The sequence below is a fragment of the Herpailurus yagouaroundi genome, unplaced genomic scaffold, assembly GCF_014898765.1.
Source record: "Herpailurus yagouaroundi ecotype Mexico unplaced genomic scaffold, PumYag 193, whole genome shotgun sequence".
NCBI lineage: Eukaryota > Metazoa > Chordata > Mammalia > Carnivora > Felidae > Herpailurus > Herpailurus yagouaroundi.
In genome coordinates this window covers 2212061-2229715 of record NW_024412424.1, presented here as the reverse complement: position 1 = coordinate 2229715, position 17655 = coordinate 2212061, and the positions used below count along the sequence as shown (strand labels likewise).

At 54.5% G+C, this 17655-nt stretch overlaps 1 protein-coding gene across 4 annotated transcripts; it reads right to left on the bottom strand.

Moving 5' to 3' along the window:
- Nucleotides 1–3858: 3858 nt before the first annotated feature.
- SLC5A5 (solute carrier family 5 member 5) lies at nt 3859–17606 on the bottom strand. 4 transcript variants are annotated; one of them, XM_040444893.1, is made up of 15 exons: nt 16824–17606; nt 15952–16017; nt 15489–15540; nt 15224–15291; nt 14540–14694; nt 14026–14166; nt 13808–13937; nt 12837–12925; nt 12129–12241; nt 11963–12033; nt 11446–11532; nt 11176–11369; nt 7272–7396; nt 6418–6533; nt 3859–5061 (listed from the first exon to the last, which is right to left on the bottom strand). In XM_040444893.1, exons 1-15 carry the CDS (start codon nt 17178–17180, stop codon nt 4897–4899), a joined length of 1929 nt encoding a protein of 642 aa, XP_040300827.1. In that variant the 5' UTR covers nt 17181–17606; the 3' UTR covers nt 3859–4896. The 4 variants fall into 4 exon arrangements, with proteins under 4 accessions (XP_040300827.1, XP_040300828.1, XP_040300830.1 ...); XM_040444894.1 differs by having other exon boundaries at nt 11963–12015; XM_040444896.1 differs by having other exon boundaries at nt 14540–14655.
- Nucleotides 17607–17655: the final 49 nt, after the last annotated feature.

Below are 17655 nucleotides of genomic sequence, written 5' to 3'. Positions count from 1 at the left end.
CCCCCATCTTGACTCTTTTTGAACATAGAATAGTCATGTTCTACCGGAAATAATTCTGCTCCCCTGGGGACACTGGCAATGTCTGAAGACATCTCTGGTTATCCCAGCTTAGGGGGAGGGACAGTGGGGGGAAGCCAGGAAATTCTTCTCAACACCCTACAACCCACAGGACGGCACCCACAATAGAGGACTATTCAGCACGAAACGTCAACAGTGCCATGGCTGAGAAATTCTGACAGTGACTTTTTTTTTTTTTATTTCAGTGACACTTGATTTTTTAATTTTTATTTTAGAGAGAGAGAGCAGGGGAGAGGGGCAGAGAGAGAGAGACTCAAGCAGACTCTATGCTCAGCGTGGAACCTGACACAGGGCTTGATCTCACAACGCTGGGATCATGCTGAGCCAAAGTCAAGAGTCGGGCGTTTAATTGACTGAGCCACCCAGGGGCCCCAAATTCAGCTGCATTTCGATGTACTAATAATGAACATTATGGAAAAAAAAATTGAGAAGGCAATTTCATTTACAATAACATTAAAAAGAAGAGGGGCGCCCGGGTGGCTCTGTAGGTTAAGCATCCAGCTCTTGATGGCTCAGGTCATGATCTCTCAGTCATAAGATCGAGCCCCACCTTGGGTTCTGTGCTCGGTATGGAGCCTGCTTGGGATTCTCTCGCTCCCTCTCCCTCTGCCCCTCCCCCACTTGCATGCACAAATGTGCACACATTCTCTCTTTTCTCTCTCTCTAAAAAAAAAAAAAAAAAAAAAAAAAAAGAATAAAATATTAGGAAAAACTTAGCCAAGGAAGTGAAAGACTTGTACACTAAAAACTACAAAATGTTCCTGAAAGAAATTTAAAAACAAATAGATGTCCCACGTTCATGCACTGGGAGACTTAAACTTGTTAAAATATCAATATTACCCAAAGTGATCTACAGAGCCAATGGAATCCCTATCAAGTTCCAGTAGTGTTTTTTTTTAAGAAGTAGAAAAATCTAAATTAAAAAAAAATTATCATTAATTTCATATGGAATCTCAAGGGACCCCCAAACAATATAATAGACATTGTGATATTGAGATTTATTATATATATATACACACACACACACACACACATATATACATATATATGTGTGTATATATATAGTCATTCAGATGACCAAAATATATATATATTTTTTAATGTTTATTTATTTTTGAGAGAGAGAGAGACAGAGTGTGAGTGGGGGAGGGGCAGAGAGAGAGGGAGACACAGAATTCGAAGCAGGCTCCGGGCTCTGAGCTGTCAGCAGAGCCCGACGGCGCAAGACTTGAACTCACGAACGGCGAGATTGTGAGCTGAGCCTCAGTTGGACGCTTAACCTACTGAGCCACCGAGGCGTCCCTAAAACGTTAATTTTTTACGTTGTCTGTATTTTACCACAAAAAAAAAAAAAGAAAAGAGGGTCACCTGGGTGGCTCAGTCAGTTAAGCGTCCAACTTCAGTTCAGGTCATGATCTCACAGTCTGTGAGTTCAAGCCCCACGTCAGGCTCTGTGCTAACAGCTCAGAGCCTGGAGCCTGCTTGGGATCCTGTGTCTCCCTCTCTCTCTCTCTCTCTCTGCCCCTCCACTGCTCGTACTCTGTTTCTCTCTCTCTCTTTCTCTCTCTCAAAAAAAAAAAAATAATAATAAGCATTAAAAAAATTTTTTTAAATGTATAATTTTGATTGGGGTGCCTGGGTGGCTCAGTCGGTTGAGTGTCTGACTTTGGCTCGGGTCATATCTCGCAGTCCGTGAGTTCGAGCCCCACGTTGGGCTCTGTGCTGACAGCTCGGAGCCTGGAGCCTGCTTCGGATTCTGTGTCTCCCTCACTCCCCGCCCGTCCCCCACTCGTGCTCTGTCTCTCTCTCTGTCAAAAATAAATAAACATTTAAAAAATGTTAATGTATAATTTTGATAAATCAAAACTACAAATTCTGTTCTGCCAAAGGTCATCTTTAGTGACTGAAGACGCAAGACACAAGCTGAGAGAAAATGTTGGCAATGCACATGGCTAACAAAGGACTTGTATTCAAAATATAAAAGGAATCCTTACAATAATAAGAGAATAAACAACACAGTTAAAAAATGGGCAAAAGGTTTGAATAGCCGCTTGGCCAAAAACACATGGATAAGCAACAAGCACATGAAAAGATGCTCAACACCATTAGTCATTAGAGAAATATAAATCAAGACCGTGGTTGTAGACCACCCGCGAGGATGACCAAAATTAGAAGGATGAACCATACTAAGTGCTGGTGAAGATACGGAACAGTTGGAACTCTTTCCACGTTGTTGGCAGTTCAGCAGTTTCTTTCACACACGCTCACCGTAGACTCTGGCCATTTCACTCCTGGGTATTTAACCAAGAGTGATGAGGGCAGGGTCCACACGAAGGCGTGTATGTGAATGTTCACAGCAACTTTATCTGTCACAGCCCCCAGATGGAAACAGCCCAAGTGTTCATTAACCGGATGTGAAACGGAAAGGGAAACTGCGTTTAAAATAGTTGGGAGGCCAGAAGAGGGCGCTCTGACGCCTTACCAACTCATTGTCAATGGCGCGCGGCCCTTCAAGGGGAAGAAGCCTCCTTGCATTTTCCAGCAGGAAGGCGCTTACTCTACCACCCCTGCAGGAGGAACCGCCAGTGAGAAACCATCACCACCCGGAACCCTCACTTTTCCCCAACCCCGCCCCACTTCCTTCTTTTTCTCTACAAAGTAATGTTCCGCTCCTTTGTCTTCGAGACTCGGCCACAGCTTGCGAGTCCCGAATTGCAATTCCTCTGCCGTTCCCAAATAAGCCCATTCTGCTGGTAAAATAACGGACTGCTTTGTTTTCAAGGCTGACACGGTGAATGGATGCACGAGCTGTGGCTTGAGCTTCAGCAAAATGAGAAGGAACGAACTCCTGATACATCCAGCCCGGCTGGATCTCGAAAACCTCAGACCAGCTTGTTCTCCCTTAGCCCCTCATGCCTCTTTCACCCCCACGTTGGGCTGTGCTCTGAGCAAACACCACCAACCGGTGGAAAGTCCGCTTCCCGTGCTGCTCAGTCATTGGTTTGAAATTTGTAATGGTCCCTTTTGAAGTCCAAATCCAAAGGTCTCCGGAAAACAGCCCGTACAGAGGGCCAGGTCTCTGAGGGGTGGAGAGAGACCAGATCTGGAAGCGTGTGTTAATTTCCTGTGGCTGTCATAGCTTAAAATAATAGACATTTATTCTCTCACGGTTCTGGGGTCAGAAGTCCAAAATCAAGATGTCGGCAGCCTGTGCTCCTTCGGAAGACTCTAGGAGAGAATCCCTCTCTTACCTTTTCCCTGGCTTCCAGTGGTTCCAACAATCCTTGGTGTCCCTTGCCTGGTAGATGTGTCCATTTCTGTGTCCATCTCTGCCTCGGTGTCCACGTGGCTTTCTCCCTATGTGCCTCTTCTCCTCTTATAAGGACGCAGACATTGGACTGAAGGCCCACCCTAATCCAGTACGACCTTGTCTTAATCTAACTAGGCACACTTGCCAAGACTCTATTTTCAAATAGGCTCACGTTCTGAGGTTCCGGGTCTTGAATTTTGGGGACACCCTATGGAAACGAGCTGGGGATGCTCCCTTGGGGACCAAAGGAGCCACAGCAGTTGTGTGGGCAGAGGTGAGTGCAGCCAGCTTTCAAGAGGCCACAGCAACCCCAAGGCGCAGGTGCAAGGACAGTGTGGAGACTGGCAGGGTCCAGGCACAAAGAGCGGTGAGGAAGGGGTGCTTCAAGAGCAAGTCAGAAGGGGAGAGAAGCTAGGGGTCAGGAAGGGCAGCACAATGCACCCCGATGTGGCAATTATTACCTTGCTCTGTTGCTTTAAATACTCGGGTTTATTCATTCACAGGCTTGGGTCAAGAGACCCTGAGATTCACACTCAGATCTGACGGAGGACAGCGGAGGCAACAGCCAGAATGATTTTTCAGAGAGCACAGAACATCAAGCGTCAAAGTCCGTTTATTTGATGTGCATGGAGTAAGTCTCTAACCAAAGTCAAGAGCATCCCCAGGACGTGGGTTTGCCCAACCTAAGTGACCCTGTTCACCGGTGACATGTTGGCAATGGAGCGTCAGCGTCACGCAGCTCCCAGGCCTGTCCCTGCCCAGACCCAACTCGCTGTGTGACCTCAGGAAACCCCACTAAGCCTTAGTGTATTCCTCTGGGAAGGGGGCTCATGGTTCTTAGTAGATGCGACGGAGAGTGTCCAAGTGCAAAGAAGAAGATTGAAAACACTATTTCTCTTTTATCCTCCCTTCTTGCTCCCAAGGTCAAGGGCCATATGATGTCTGACCCTTCAAAGGGAGGAAAACAGAGAGGTGAAGGAGGAAGAGCTGGTGCCCAACTCTCAATGAATCTCTAGTTTGCTCTGTGACCTTGGTCAAGTTGTTGTCCCTTTCCAGACCTCAGTTTCCCCATCTGTGAAATGGGGTGCAGGGGGTTGTGCCTGAGGACCTTCAAAATCCTTGCTAAGGTTCAGACATGTTCCAGAGAGCCCTGGAGACTTTCTCAGACCCTCATCTTGGGCCTGGAGTTTTCCCGTGTTGTCCAGAGGGGACTCCAACATCTTTCCATTGAACGTGGAGAAAAATCTGGCTTCATTTTGGGGGAGCAGGCAAGGGTGCAGCACCTAAGACTAGGGACTGGCTGGAAGAAGGGGGCTGGATAAAATGACCTCCTAAAGGCAGGGCTTCACCTCTTTCCGTAGGGCGGGACATTCAGTCCCAAACTCATTTGCATAGGACACAGTCCAGCCAATCGGAGCCCGAGGCTATGCTCCTGTGGCCTGGGGGTGGCCCACCCTGAGGTTCCATCCCAGGAACCTGCGGGGTTCAGTGGTCAGTCGCCTGCTGGCTCAGAGGTGGGTCTCCCGAAGGTCCTGGCCATGGTCATGTCCACTGCTGGGGGTCTGGGAGCCGGCTCCCTCCACCTCCTTCTGCCCCAGGAAGAGCGGATGGTCCTCATCACTGGGCAAGAAGTCAGGAGGCCTCTTGGCTCCAGGGGGCAGCTCCTCAGCACCCTGGACGGGAGAGAGAAGAAATCCCATTCAGAGACCCCATTCTGCTCTGTGTCAGCTCATCCCGCCGATGGGATCACTGAGGGCCTAGAAGGACAGACTTGGGGAGGGTTGCACAATTGTCCCCTTGGTCAGTGCATCAGCCAGTCCTGTCCCTTCTGCCTCCAAAGTCCCCATCCGCTTCTCTCCCCCAATGCCCAGGTGACCTATAGTCCAGGCCGTTAAAGCTTGCACGGATGCATACCTCCCTCTCTCTCTCTCTCTGACTTTCTGCCTGCTCTCCTTTCAAGAAAATAAATATTTCCCTTCAGCAGCTGGAAGGAGCTTTCAAAACACTCCGGCCAAATCCCTTCCCTCTCCATACCTCCCCCCTTCAAGCTTCTGGCCTCAGCCTTTGCACCTGCTGTGCTCTCCATCAACAGTGCCCTCCCCCCAGATCTTCTGCAGGCTGGCTCCTCCTCCCTGTGGGCTCTAGCTCTTACCTCTCCCAAGAGGCCACCCTCATCACAGGACCCTGTTTTCTTGTCCTCATTACCTGCTGAGATCCTACTCATTTCTCACTTCAGCTTTCCCCTGCTCCTCCTAGACAGTGGACTCGAACCCCAGCCCAGAATAGGCCTGGGGACACAGCAAGTGCGTAAGAAATAAGAAAATGAAACAGGGAGTCCAAAGCAGGGGCAGGTCTGGATCAGGGACAGCATGTTCCCAATTCAGGGCATTCACATAGTAACCACATGGCTTTGGCTGAAGTTGGTCTACTCCCTGTTGTGTTTCTTATGTAAGATTTTCTCCAAGTTGACTCACTTTTTTTTTTTTAATTTTTTTTAACGTTTATTTATTTTTTTGGGACAGAGAGAGACAGAGCATGAACGGGGGAGGGGCAGAGAGAGAGGGAGACACAGAATCAGAAACAGGCTCCAGGCTCTGAGCCATCAGCCCAGAGCCCGACGCGGGGCTCGAACTCACGGACCACGAGATCGTGACCTGAAGTCGGACGCTTAACCGACTGCGCCACCCAGGCGCCCCTGACTCACTTTTGAATTATGTAATTTTATTTACAGGAGGGACTTTACATCAACACCCTAAAGGCAAACCAGCTTCACCTGCCAAAGATTGAAAATAATTGTAAAAATGATACAAGGAAATGAACAGTATGAAATTCTGCTCAGTCTTTGCTAAGGGAATAATAAAAAAGTGTTGAAGACACATCAACTCTCAGTGGAGGCTTTCCACTGGAGGTAACAAGAGGTTGAGGAAGTGACTCACCATGTCCCTCCCCTGAATTATGGCCATGCCCAGAGCACCCAAAGTCATTTCACTGCCCTTCCCCCTGCTCTGGGAGCCAGCCCTGTGACTGACCTTCCCCAAGCTGTCATCCAAGGTAGCCACTTCTTCCTTGGGGGCCACCGATGCTGTCTGTCGTGCAAGGTCCCACCACAGCAGCCCAGGACCCAAGGCACTGCGCTTGGTGGGGCCTGAGGGAAATGGGGGTATTTAGTGACAGGGCAATGAGAACTGGAGACCAAGCACAGGGAGGGGGAAGGGAGACACTGATGGGTCCCAATCTCGGGCTCAGTAATGACCCACTGGGTGCCCTGGCAAGCCTCTGTGCCCTTCTCTGGGCTTCAGTTTTCTCATCTACACAGTGAGGGGATGTAATACATCAGTGGGTGGCTGGGCAGGTCCAGTGTGTGGTTCACTATTTCCCCAGCATCTAGAATGACGCCTGGCACAGGAAAGGGCTCAGTAAAGCCCAGATGAGTGTCAAGTCTGAGACACAGGAAGCAAGAACAGGTACTGTGATCACTACTGATTTCTCTTGATCTCTCTCCACTTCTCGGTGGCATTCAGAATTCCAGGAGGGACACGGAGTCGCCAAGGCCCTGATGAGAAGAGATTTCAGCACAATGGACAGCGTCTCAAGCTCCACCCCGCGACCTCTAGCAAAGACTTAGTTTTGGAGGCAGAGGAGGGACTAGAGTCAGGTAGAAGGGGGGAGGGGGTGCCTCAGTTTCTGCCTTTGCAAAATGGGACAAGCCCTGCGAAGTGCGGGGTTGTCCCGAAGACGACACAGCATAAAGGCTGCAGATGCATCCAGCACCCGGTGGCCATTTGGCTGACAGGAATGTCCTTCCTCTTCTCCCTGCCCGGTGGGTCCTGGAGGCAGAGGGATGCGCAAGGTGATCTCGGAGAAGGGCATACACCTTGCTTACCTGTCAAGCAGCTGACGAGGGCTCCAAACAGCACAGTGCTCAGCGTTCCCAGGGCACCATAATAGAGATAGGAAATGGCGTAGAAGCTGTCAGCTAAGGCGGGTCGACCGGGGTCCATTCCGGGGCTGGGGGTGTGAGAGGCAGGCATGAGTCCAAAAGCCACTCCCAATCTGTTCTGGCCCAGTCTTCCATTACTGCCCACTCAGATGTGTGCAGTGCTCACTTCTCTTTCCCTCCTGCTAACGCACTGCCATCCACAGGTGTTCTCTACACACAGCCAGAGGGACCGTTACTAAAAGGTAACTCAGATCACCTCCCGCCACTGCTCCCCACCCTCTGTGGCTCCCTAGGACCCTCAGAATCTACCCAAATTAAACGCTTAGAAGAAACCATAGGTGTGTGCATCTTTGTGACCCTGGATCAGGTCATCGTTTCTTAGCTCTGACACCCAAAGCACAAGCAACCCACGAAAACGTAGATAAACTGGACTTCATCGAACCCGGAAACTTTTGTCCATCAAGAGGATGGAAAGACAGCCCAGAGTGGAAGAAAATAGTTGCAAATCATACATCTGATAAGGATCTAGTGTCCTGACTACGTACAGATTTAAAGAATATACAAATTACCACCTGACCATAAAAAAGAAATGACCCACTTAAAAAACCGGCAAAGGGTTCGAATAGGCATTTCTCAAAACAAGGTGTAAAAATGGCTAATAAGCGCATGAAAATATGGTCGATCATTAGTCATTAGGGAAATGCAAATCAAAATTACAATGATTAGGGGGCGGAGAGATGAGCGAAACAGGTGGAGGGGAGAGGGAGGTACAGGCTTCCAGTATATTAAAAACCACTGAGATGTACACTTTTTGTTTTGTTTTGGTTTGGTTTGGCTTTCGTTTTTGCTTTAGGAAGAGAGAGAGAGAGAGAGAGAGAGAGAGAGAGAGAGAAAGCACATGAGCAGGGGAGAGGGGCACAGGGAGAAAGAGACAGAGAGAGAGAGAAAATCTCAAGCAGGCTCCACATCACGGGGTTCGATCCCATGACCCTGGGACCTGCGGCACCCAGGTGCCCCAAGTTGTACACTTTAAAAGGGTGAATTTTATGGTATTTGAATTATATGTCAATGTTTATACAACCCTATATTAGTGAGTAACATTAGGAAAATAACTATTATGTTTTAGGTAAAAGAAAGTTTTGGTTTATAATCTAAACTTCTATAGTTTATGTTTTTAATTTACTTTTTAGAGATTTTATTATCTAAAACAAAGCTTTTAAAGCGTATTTATTTATTTTTTGAGAGAGAGAGAGAGAGACAGCACCAGGTGTGGAGGGGCAGAGAGAGAAGAGAGAGAATCCCAAGCAGGCCCTGTGCAGTCAGCACAGAGCCCAAAGTGGGGCTCAGTCTCATGAACCATGAGATCGTGACCTGAGCTGAGATCAAGAGTCGGACGCTTAACCAACTGAGCCACCCAGGCACCCCCAGATTTTATTTTTAAGTCATCTCTATGCCCAACATGGGGCTTGAACTCATGACCCCAAGGTCAAGAGTTGCTCACATCACCAACGGGAGCCAGCCAGACATGCCCCTAAACTTCGGCAGTTTAAAAATATTCATTAGGGGGGCGCCTGGCTGTCTCAGCCAGTAGAACATGTGACTCTTGATCTCCAGGTTGTGAGTGCGAGCCCCGTGTTGGGTGTAGAGATGACTTACAAATAAAATCTTTAAAAAAAAAACCTGTTAAAAAAATAAAAGTCATCGTTAAATGATACTGCATATCTGCTCTTCTGTGTTCTTTATGAAAGATGAAATAAAGGTTAAAAGACTGACCAAAAAACCCCTACAATGAGATGTCATTTCACACTCACCAGGATGGCTAGAATTTAATTAATTTATTATTATTATTTTTTTACTTTTTTTTTCAACGTTTATTTATTTTTGGGACAGAGAGAGACAGAGCATGAACGGGGGAGGGGCAGAGAGAGGGAGACACAGAATCGGAAACAGGCTCCAGGCTCTGAGCCATCAGCCCAGAGCCCGACGCGGGGCTCGAACTCACGGACCGCGAGATCGTGACCTGAGCTGAAGTCGGACGCTTAACCGACTGCGCCACCCAGGCGCCCCAATTTATTATTATTTTTTTAATGTTTATTTATTTTTGAGTGAAAGAGAGCGTGAATGGGGGAGGCGCGGGGGCGGGGCGGGGGGGGGGCGGGGACAGAGGATCTGAGGCCGGCTCTACACTGACAGCGGAGAGCCCGATGCGGGGCTCGAACTCACGAACCGTGAGATCACGCCCCGAGCTGAAGGCGGGTGCCCAACTGACGGAGCCACCCAATCACCCCAGGATTTTAAAGAATGGAAAATAACACGTCTTCTCAAGGATGCAGAGGAATTGGAACCCTCATGCAGCCGCTGTGGGAACCAGTCTGGTGGTTCCTTGAAAAGTCAAACATGGGGCACCTGGGTGGCGCAGTCGGTTAAGCGTCCGACTTCAGCCAGGTCACGATCTCGCGGTCCGTGAGTTCGAGCCCCGCGTCAGGCTCTGGGCTGACGGCTCGGAGCCTGGAGCCTGTTTCCGATTCTGTGTCTCCCTCTCTCTCTGCCCCTCCCCCATTCATGCTCTGTCTCTCTCTGTCCCAAAAAAAAAAATAAATAAACGTTGAAAAAAAAATTAAAAAAAAAAGAAAAGTCAAACGTAGAATTACTATGTGGGGTTGGGGGAGGGCACCTGGCTGGCTCAGCCAGAAGAGCGTGCAACTCCTGATCTCAGGGCCGTGAGTTCGAGCCCCACCTTGGGCATAGAGATTACTTAACTAAACATTTAAAAAGTAAAACAAAAACAAAAGAATTACTATATGATCCAGCAATTCCACTACTAGGTATAAACCAAGAGAAATGAAAACACATGTCCACACCAAGACTTGCACACAAATGTTCACAGCAGCACTGTTCGCAGTAGCCAAAAAGTGTAGACAACCCAGATGCCCAAGGGATGGGTGCTTAAACAAAATGTGGTCCATCCGTACAGGGAATATTATTCAGCCATAAAAAGGAATCAAGCCCTGATATGTGCTACCATGTGGATAAACCTTGGAAACATAAAAACAAACAAGAACAAAAAACAAAAAAACAACAACGTGAAAACACCAAAGTAGCCAGACAAAACAGGCCCTATGTTGGATAATTCCATGTATGAGAAATATCCAAAAAAGGCAGGCCCGTAGCAAAAAGGAGCAGATTAGGGGTGGCCAGGGGCTGGAGGGAGGGGGAAATGGGGAGTGACTGCTAATGGGTACGGGGCTTCCGTTTGAGGTGATGAAGATGTTCTTGACTTAATAGTGACGGCCGTATAACCTTGTGAATCTACTAAAAACCACTTTTAAGTGGTTGATTTTAATTACACCTCAATAATATTTATGATAATAAAGAATCAGACCAAACTGTTCTGGCTGGACCTCATCTCCTAACCTTTCTCCTCCCACTAAATACCCCCCCCCCCAACCTCACCAAACCTCACCGTAGTTGGAAGGCACTAAACTGAGGTGGCCTCAGGGCCTTTGCACTTTCCCTCTCTCCACTGGGAATGTCCTTCCCTCACCTCTTCCCAAGAAGATTCTTTTTTTTTTTTTTTTAATGCTTATTTATTTTTGAGAGAGAGTGTGTGAACGGGGGAGGAGCAGAGAGAGAGGGAGACACAGAATCCGAAAGCAGGCTCCAGGCTCTGAGCTGTCAGCACAGAGCCCGAAGCGGGGCTGGAACCCACCAACTGTGAGATCATCACCCGAGCCACCCACCCGGAAGCCCCAACACATTCCTCCTTCTCATTCGGTAACTCATTAAGAGCCCCGCCCCCAGGCACACCCTCTCGGGCCACGCCCACCCTTCAGACCAACCCGCTCACCTGGGGCTCTTGCTGGAGGTGTTGGTGGCCCCGAGCAGGCCCTGGAGGCCGGAGGTGTTGGCGGAGGGCACCGCACAGCCGGCGGCCGATGACGGCAGGACTCCCAAGGACTGAGCGCCGGGCGGGTACAGAGTGGCGCCCACGGCCACCCACAGCGAGAGCGCCAAGCCGGTGGCCAGCCCGGAGAGGACACCCTTGGGGGCAGAGCCTACGTCAGGGGAGAGAAGCCTCTCCCCCTCCCAACCCTGTGTCCCGCCCGCCCCCACTCACCGGAGTGTTGCAGGCAGGGAGAAACATTCCCAGGATGAAGGCTCCAAGGAGGGGGCCGCTGATGACTCCCATTACGGTGAAGGAGCCCTGGGACAGTGGGTGGGGACGGGGGAGCTGAGGGCAGCGCCACCCCACCTCTCCTGGCATCAGTCACCCCGCTGGGAAAGCCAGACCTGAGGAATCCCACTGCGGGCCTCCAGAGACCCCTCCCGGCTTCAGTTTCCCCAAAGGGGAGGGGACTCCCCGTTCCTGCCTCTGTCCCCTGCGTGGGAGGCAAAGACCGCGGATTCTCTGTCCTGACAAATTCCGGTCCCGCCTCCAAGCCACCCACCGCCCACCTCCCACCTCAAGGTGCCACCAGCCAGGTGGCTGGCTGCAGAATGCATCAGGCCCGTGGCATCAGACAGAACCCAGTTCCGCCACAAAAAAAAGCTAGGGCCCTCTGCGGACTTCAGTTCAATGCGGGTGATGCCCTCTCCTTGCCGGGATGGGGCTGGGCCCGGGAGGGGACGCTCACCTGGAGGACGCCTCCCCCCAGCAGTGAGGACAGAGCCGCCACGGTGAGACAGGCTGAGCCATAGATGAGTGCTGTAGCAGATGGGGATGTCACCCTCAGCAGGGAGATGCCCCCCTGCCCCGCCCCTGAGTCGCCCCCCTGCACACCCCCCCACCCCGGAACTCACAGAGCCCCTTGGAGATCATCACGAGTCTCCGGGGTGTGATGCTCGGCAGCCGAGGCTTGATGAGGTCCTCCACGGTGACTGCGGCCATGGCATTGATGCTGGTGGATGCGGTGCTGGGGGCGGGGAGGGTGGTCATCAGGTCCCATCGAGGGACTGGCCACACCCCCCCTGGGGGAGGCCGCGGCTGCTCAGGCCATCTGACTTCCCAGGACCCCACCCACCCCAAGGACAGAGGCCTGGGTGACAGAATACCCCAAGAGTGGGGGGAGGTGTCTACCGTCCCACCATCCCCGCCCCCAGACCTGAGACACCCCCACGGGCGCAAGGATACCCTTGACCAAAGACACGAAGGACACGAGTTATCGTTACAGAGCCATCAAAATTGGGGCACAGAGAACGGGTGCGTGGAGCAGGGGTGTGACAGAAGTCATGCGATATTTGAAAACACCAGAACGTGAGGCCCCCTGAGGGCAGGAGCAGGGGACCACGTGGTCACGGCCGTGCCCTGGGATTTAGAACAGCAGTAGCACATAGCAGGTGCTCAATCAACATGTGTTTGGGGGAAGAAGGAAGGAAAGGAGAGGGGAGTCAGGTGGGGCCCTGAGCTGCCCACTGGGGACCAAGCAGGAGCTGTAAATGAAGGGCACGCCCAGAACATTCTATCCCACAGGGGCTCAAATGTGGCCGGGGTTGCTCAGGACTGCTCACCTGAGGGTACCACTGTAGGCACAGGCCAGAAAGAGCCCGGGGACTCCTGGCAGGTCCTTGAAGATGTCCAGCACCAGCAGGGGCATGTACTGGGGGGAGGCAGGGGTCGACCTCCAGGACAGCAGCACCCCAAGGACAGGGGATTCTGTCTGTCTTCTCACTGCATGTCCCCAGGGCCCAGTGCAGCCCAGGCCCACAGCGGGCACTTGGTGTGTGTTTGCTGATTGGCTGCATACACCCGAGGATAGTCACTGAGCCCCCACCGCGCACAGAGCCCTGGGATCCCAGTGAGGCAGAGTCCCGTGTCATCTCCATTTTATTGACAAGGACAGTAAAGCTGACAGGTGCAGTCAGTCCTTGCCTGCGGTTGCACAGTCAGGCACAGTCCAGGATCTGACCCCAGGGGAGGACAGCAGGTGGGACAGCCTCCCACCTTCTGCTCATGCTGAACGGACTCCGAACCAGGCATGGGTCCTGGCCCTGGTGCTGCCCCTGACTTGCCTGTGGACCTCGGGCAGTTGCTGCCCGCCTACTCCAGCCTCAGTTTCCCCATCTGTAAAGTGCGGGCCGTGACAGCCTTGGCCTCATCGCATGTTGAAGGATTTTATGGGAGACCAACTGCTTGTGAAGGGAACAGCATGAGGCACAGAGTAGGTGCTTGGGACACGAGAGCTGGTGATTATTATTAATCTCAACACCGTCATTTCGTGCTGGACCGCGGTCCTGTCCCCTTGATATCCCTCAGGGAGTCAGACTCTAAATCTGAATGCGCCCCTCCCCTACTCACACCCTTCCCCCGCCCCCCAAAGCTCCACACTGCCTCATCTTCCCTAATCCTTCCAGATCCTCTTTCCTGCCCCTGGGCTTCTGTGCAGGCTCTTCTCTCTTCTACCCTCACCCCCCAGAGTGTAGAAACTCAGAGTGGGGGTGGGGAGGGTAGGAGTGGCCTAGGAGCCTGGGCCCGGACTTACCTGGTCTGGGGCAGAGATCCGCCCTGCAAGGAGAGGGTCGCAGTCTATATAGATCGTGAACATGATCACGCCACAGCCAGCAGCACTGAACACGATCAGGATCAGGCCCAGCTGGTTGATGAGCAGGGCCCTGTGGGGGGGGGGGGGGGGCAGCCTCAGGCAGAGGAGGTGGGCAGCGCGGCCCTGACGCCCCCACTCGGCCCCTCCGAAACACTCACAGCTTGGCCTGCTTCTCTGTGCGACAGGCCACATAGCGCTGCACCTGTGCTTGGTTGACGCCATACATCGAGAGCCACACCAATGTGCCACCCACCACAAAAGTCCAGAACGTGTAGCGGCTCCGTGGGTCCGGGTTAAAGCTGGAGAAGGGCAGGGCAGGACAGCCATAAGGGAATGCCATACTGACTTCACCCTCTCAAGGGCCCCAGGTCGACACTCCGGACCTTATGGGCCTTAAGGGGATTTGCGGGATGGGTTTTGAAGTGTGAGTAGGAGTTTGCCAGATTGAAAATTTATTCGTTTGTTTATTAAGTCGACCACGTATGCATTCAAAAACCATTCTCCCTGTGCCCAGCTGGGACCTCCCAGAGCCTGGAGTCTCCAGTCTGGGCTGGGGGACGTGGTGGGACAGATGGAGGGATGGGGGCTGGGGGAGTATAGAGAGGGGAAACAAAGGGTTTGCCTGTGGGGAGTCTGGGGAGGGGAGCAGGAGGCATCCACCGTTTTACTCACTCCATCAGGTTGATCCGGGAGTGGTTCTGGGCGATGTCAAGCACATGCCTGGGCCCACCCACCAGCACGGTGCCGCGGGCCAGGACAACCCAGAAGCCAGTGAGCATCACCACGACCTGAAACACATCGGTCCAGACCACAGCCTTCATGCCGCCCTGCAAGATGTGACAGAGTGGGAGACAGGGGGTCAGACGGGGATCTGCCTGAAGCCAAACCCAGTCTGGCCACCAGCAGGGGCTGGGACCGATGCCCCCTCTCTGCCTGTTTCCTCATCGGTAAAACGGTGTTGTTAGGAGCATTTAATTAGTTAATCTGAGGAAAATATTTGGAATAACACCTGGCGCACACAAGTGTTCCGTGCGTGAATGAGCGATGGCTGCCGTTATTATTATGACAACTCCTAGCTGATGCGACCCCAAGAGATGGGAGAGGGACCCAGGGGATCCTGTTGTAGCCCCCGGATCCAGCCCGTCCCGAAGCTGGCCCATCCCAGAAGTCTCCGCAATAAGCCTTTCAAATTACTTTTCACTATTAAGATGAGGAAACTGAGGCCCAGCTGGGATGCAGGCTTCCTTGGCAGGAAGGAAAAGGAGAGAGGGGAGGATGCCCTCAGGGTGTCCCCCACCCAGCGGGCATGGAGCCCCTACGTGGGGTGGGGATGGCGGCGGGGAGGGGGGCACTCACCACAGTCGTGTAGAAGGTACAGATGGCTCCGGTGGACAGGAGCGATGCCCAGATGTCCAACCCAGTCACTGTGCAAGGAACCCCCCCCCCCCCACATTAGGCCTCCGGGCAGGGGGCGGACTTGGCCCCAGGGCCTAGGCCCCTCCTCTCTCCAGGATTCTTTCCTTCCAAGTGTCTCCTGGGCTGCTCCTCCCCTTTGCTTTGGTCTAGTCTTGAAGCCCTTGCGCCCTCCCCGTCACCCTCCCCTGACCTCCTAGAATCAAACCTTGATTCAGGATGAGCGCGGGGGCGTAGATCACGATGCCAGTATACATCATCTGCAAGTAGAGAGCGGGGCCGGGTGAGGCCCACGGAGAGGAGGGAGAAGGAGGAGGAGAGGAGGAGAGAGCGGTGCCGGAGCTGGCGGCGTCGGGACAGCAGGGGATCAGCAGGTGGGGAGGGGAGGAGTGAGGGCGGATGGGCGGGGCCGGGCCGGGCGGGGGCGGGGCCGGGCCGGGCGCGAAGGGGCGGGGCCAGCGTTTGCGGCCGGGCCTGGGCGGGGCCTTCCAGGATCGGGGTGGGACCCGCGCGACCCGGTAGTGATGGATGGGGGATGGGGGATGGGGGATGGGGGATGGGGGGTGGGGGGTGGGGTGGGGGGCGTGCTGTGGGCGGGGCCGACGAAGACCGGGACCCCAGCGGGACCGGAGCGGGACCCTGCGGGCGAGGGCAGGACCGAGGCCACTCACTGTGGCCACCAGGTACTGCAGGGTCCCGCAGAGCCGCACAGCGCGGCTGAAGCGCAGCTCCAGGTACTGCAAGGAGGAGCCGAGGCTCGTGGTCACCTGGGCAGGTCCTACCCAGGAGACCGAGGCCTCTGGGGTGCTTCGCCCGCCCTCCCGGCTTCTGCCCTCCCTCCGGAGGCCTTTCTGCCCTCCGCTCGTCCCCGCGGGGGCCCCCGCCAAGCGCACACATTCCGACCGGTCTGCAGACAACCTGCGCGCAAGGCGTGTGCCCGGGAAGCCCGATCCAGCCGAAGCGCTCACGTCCCTCCGCCCCCCACTGGCGGCTAACTGGCCCCCGGGGCGGCGCCGCTCTGAACAAACACGCGAACTGCCCAGCGCCTGTGGCCAACTCTCGTCGGTCGCCCACTGTGGACCGGTCACGATTTTAATCCCTTTACCTGCTGCCCTGAAGGGAGGCCCCCTGATCAGCCCAGTCTGACACTTGGGAAAGCCGGGCCGAGGGAGGAGGCAAGTCAGGTTTCGAACCCTGCGCCCGCTGTCCGGCGACGGCTCGGGCGTGCGCACGCCCAGGCATGTGGGGGGCAGGTATGAGGCTTCCCACACTCCGTGCACATCTGGCTCCGCCTTTCGCGGGCTTCCACCGAGGAGAACCGGGACGGCGGCTCCTCTTCCTCCTTCCTGACCCTCCCCCCACTGCCTGGGGCGACTTCCCAGAACCCTCTCGTAGGGCTGCCTGCCCCCTTCCTCTCCCCCGTTAAAGCACCCGAGAGCCCGCCTGCGGCCCCCTGGGCAGCGCTTCAAAGTCCCAGGGCCTCCCCGCCGCATCCCTGCGTCCTCAGCCGGGCGGGTCCTGCCTCCGGGCCTCCGCCCGGTACCTGGTAGGTGCTGGTGAGGCCCAGGCGGTAGAAGACCGGCAGGAAGAGCACCGCGGTGAGCAGGGAGTTGAGCAACTGGCCCAGGCACATCCAGATGAACTTGAGGCCGTAGCGGTAGGCCTCGGCCGGCACGCCCAGCACCTGCACCGCCGACATGAAGCTGGCGGCCAGCGAGAGGCCGACGGGCAGGGCCGCCAGGCGCCGGCCGCCGGTGAAGAAGTCCTCGGCGCTGCGCTGCCCGCCCCGCGCCAGCCCGACCCACAGCCCGATGCCCGTGGACACCAGCAGCATGAGGGCGAAGACCCCGTAGTCCCAGGGTCCAAACGCGGCCCGCGCCTCGCCCTGGACGGCGGCCATGACGCGCAGCTGCGGGGGGCCAAGCGCGTCCTCGGCCCTTCTAGCCACCCCGCGTGCCCCGGGGAAGGGAAACCCGCAGCGGCCGAGGAGGCAGGGCCGCGTGGAGGCGGGATGATGCTCGGCCCCCGCAGCGAGGCCGCACGCCTGTCTCCGTCGCTCCCTGGAGGGAGGCAGCGACCGGGACTCGGGCAGGGGCTCCCTGGGCAAGGGATCTGTGGATCCTCGCGGCGGTCGTCTGCCTCCCCGTCCCTCCCCGGCGTCTACGCGTCTGCCGTCTGTCTGTCCTGTCCGTCCACCTCGCCTCCCCCTCTCGGCCCGGGGCTGCCCAGCGCAGCGGCGTGTCCCCCCGCCCGGCGGCCGTCGGTCCCTCTCCCTGGGGGCTGGGCTCAGCGCTGACCACCGGTGGCCTCCGTGGGGCTTAAAGGGGCAGCTCGCGGCGACCGGCTGTGAATTTATTGGCCTCCCCGGGTGCGCG

Coding starts and splice junctions, on each gene's coding strand:
- SLC5A5 (XM_040444893.1), bottom strand. CDS start 17,180: ATGGCCGCCGTCCAGGGCGAGGCGCGGGCCGCGTTTGGACCCTGGGAC. Junction 15,541..15,951: donor TGCAGTACCTGGTGGCCACA/GTGAGTGGCCTC, acceptor CTCTACTTGCAG/ATGATGTATACTGGCATCGT. Junction 14,695..15,223: donor GTACCTTCTACACGACTGTG/GTGAGTGCCCCC, acceptor CACATCTTGCAG/GGCGGCATGAAGGCTGTGGT.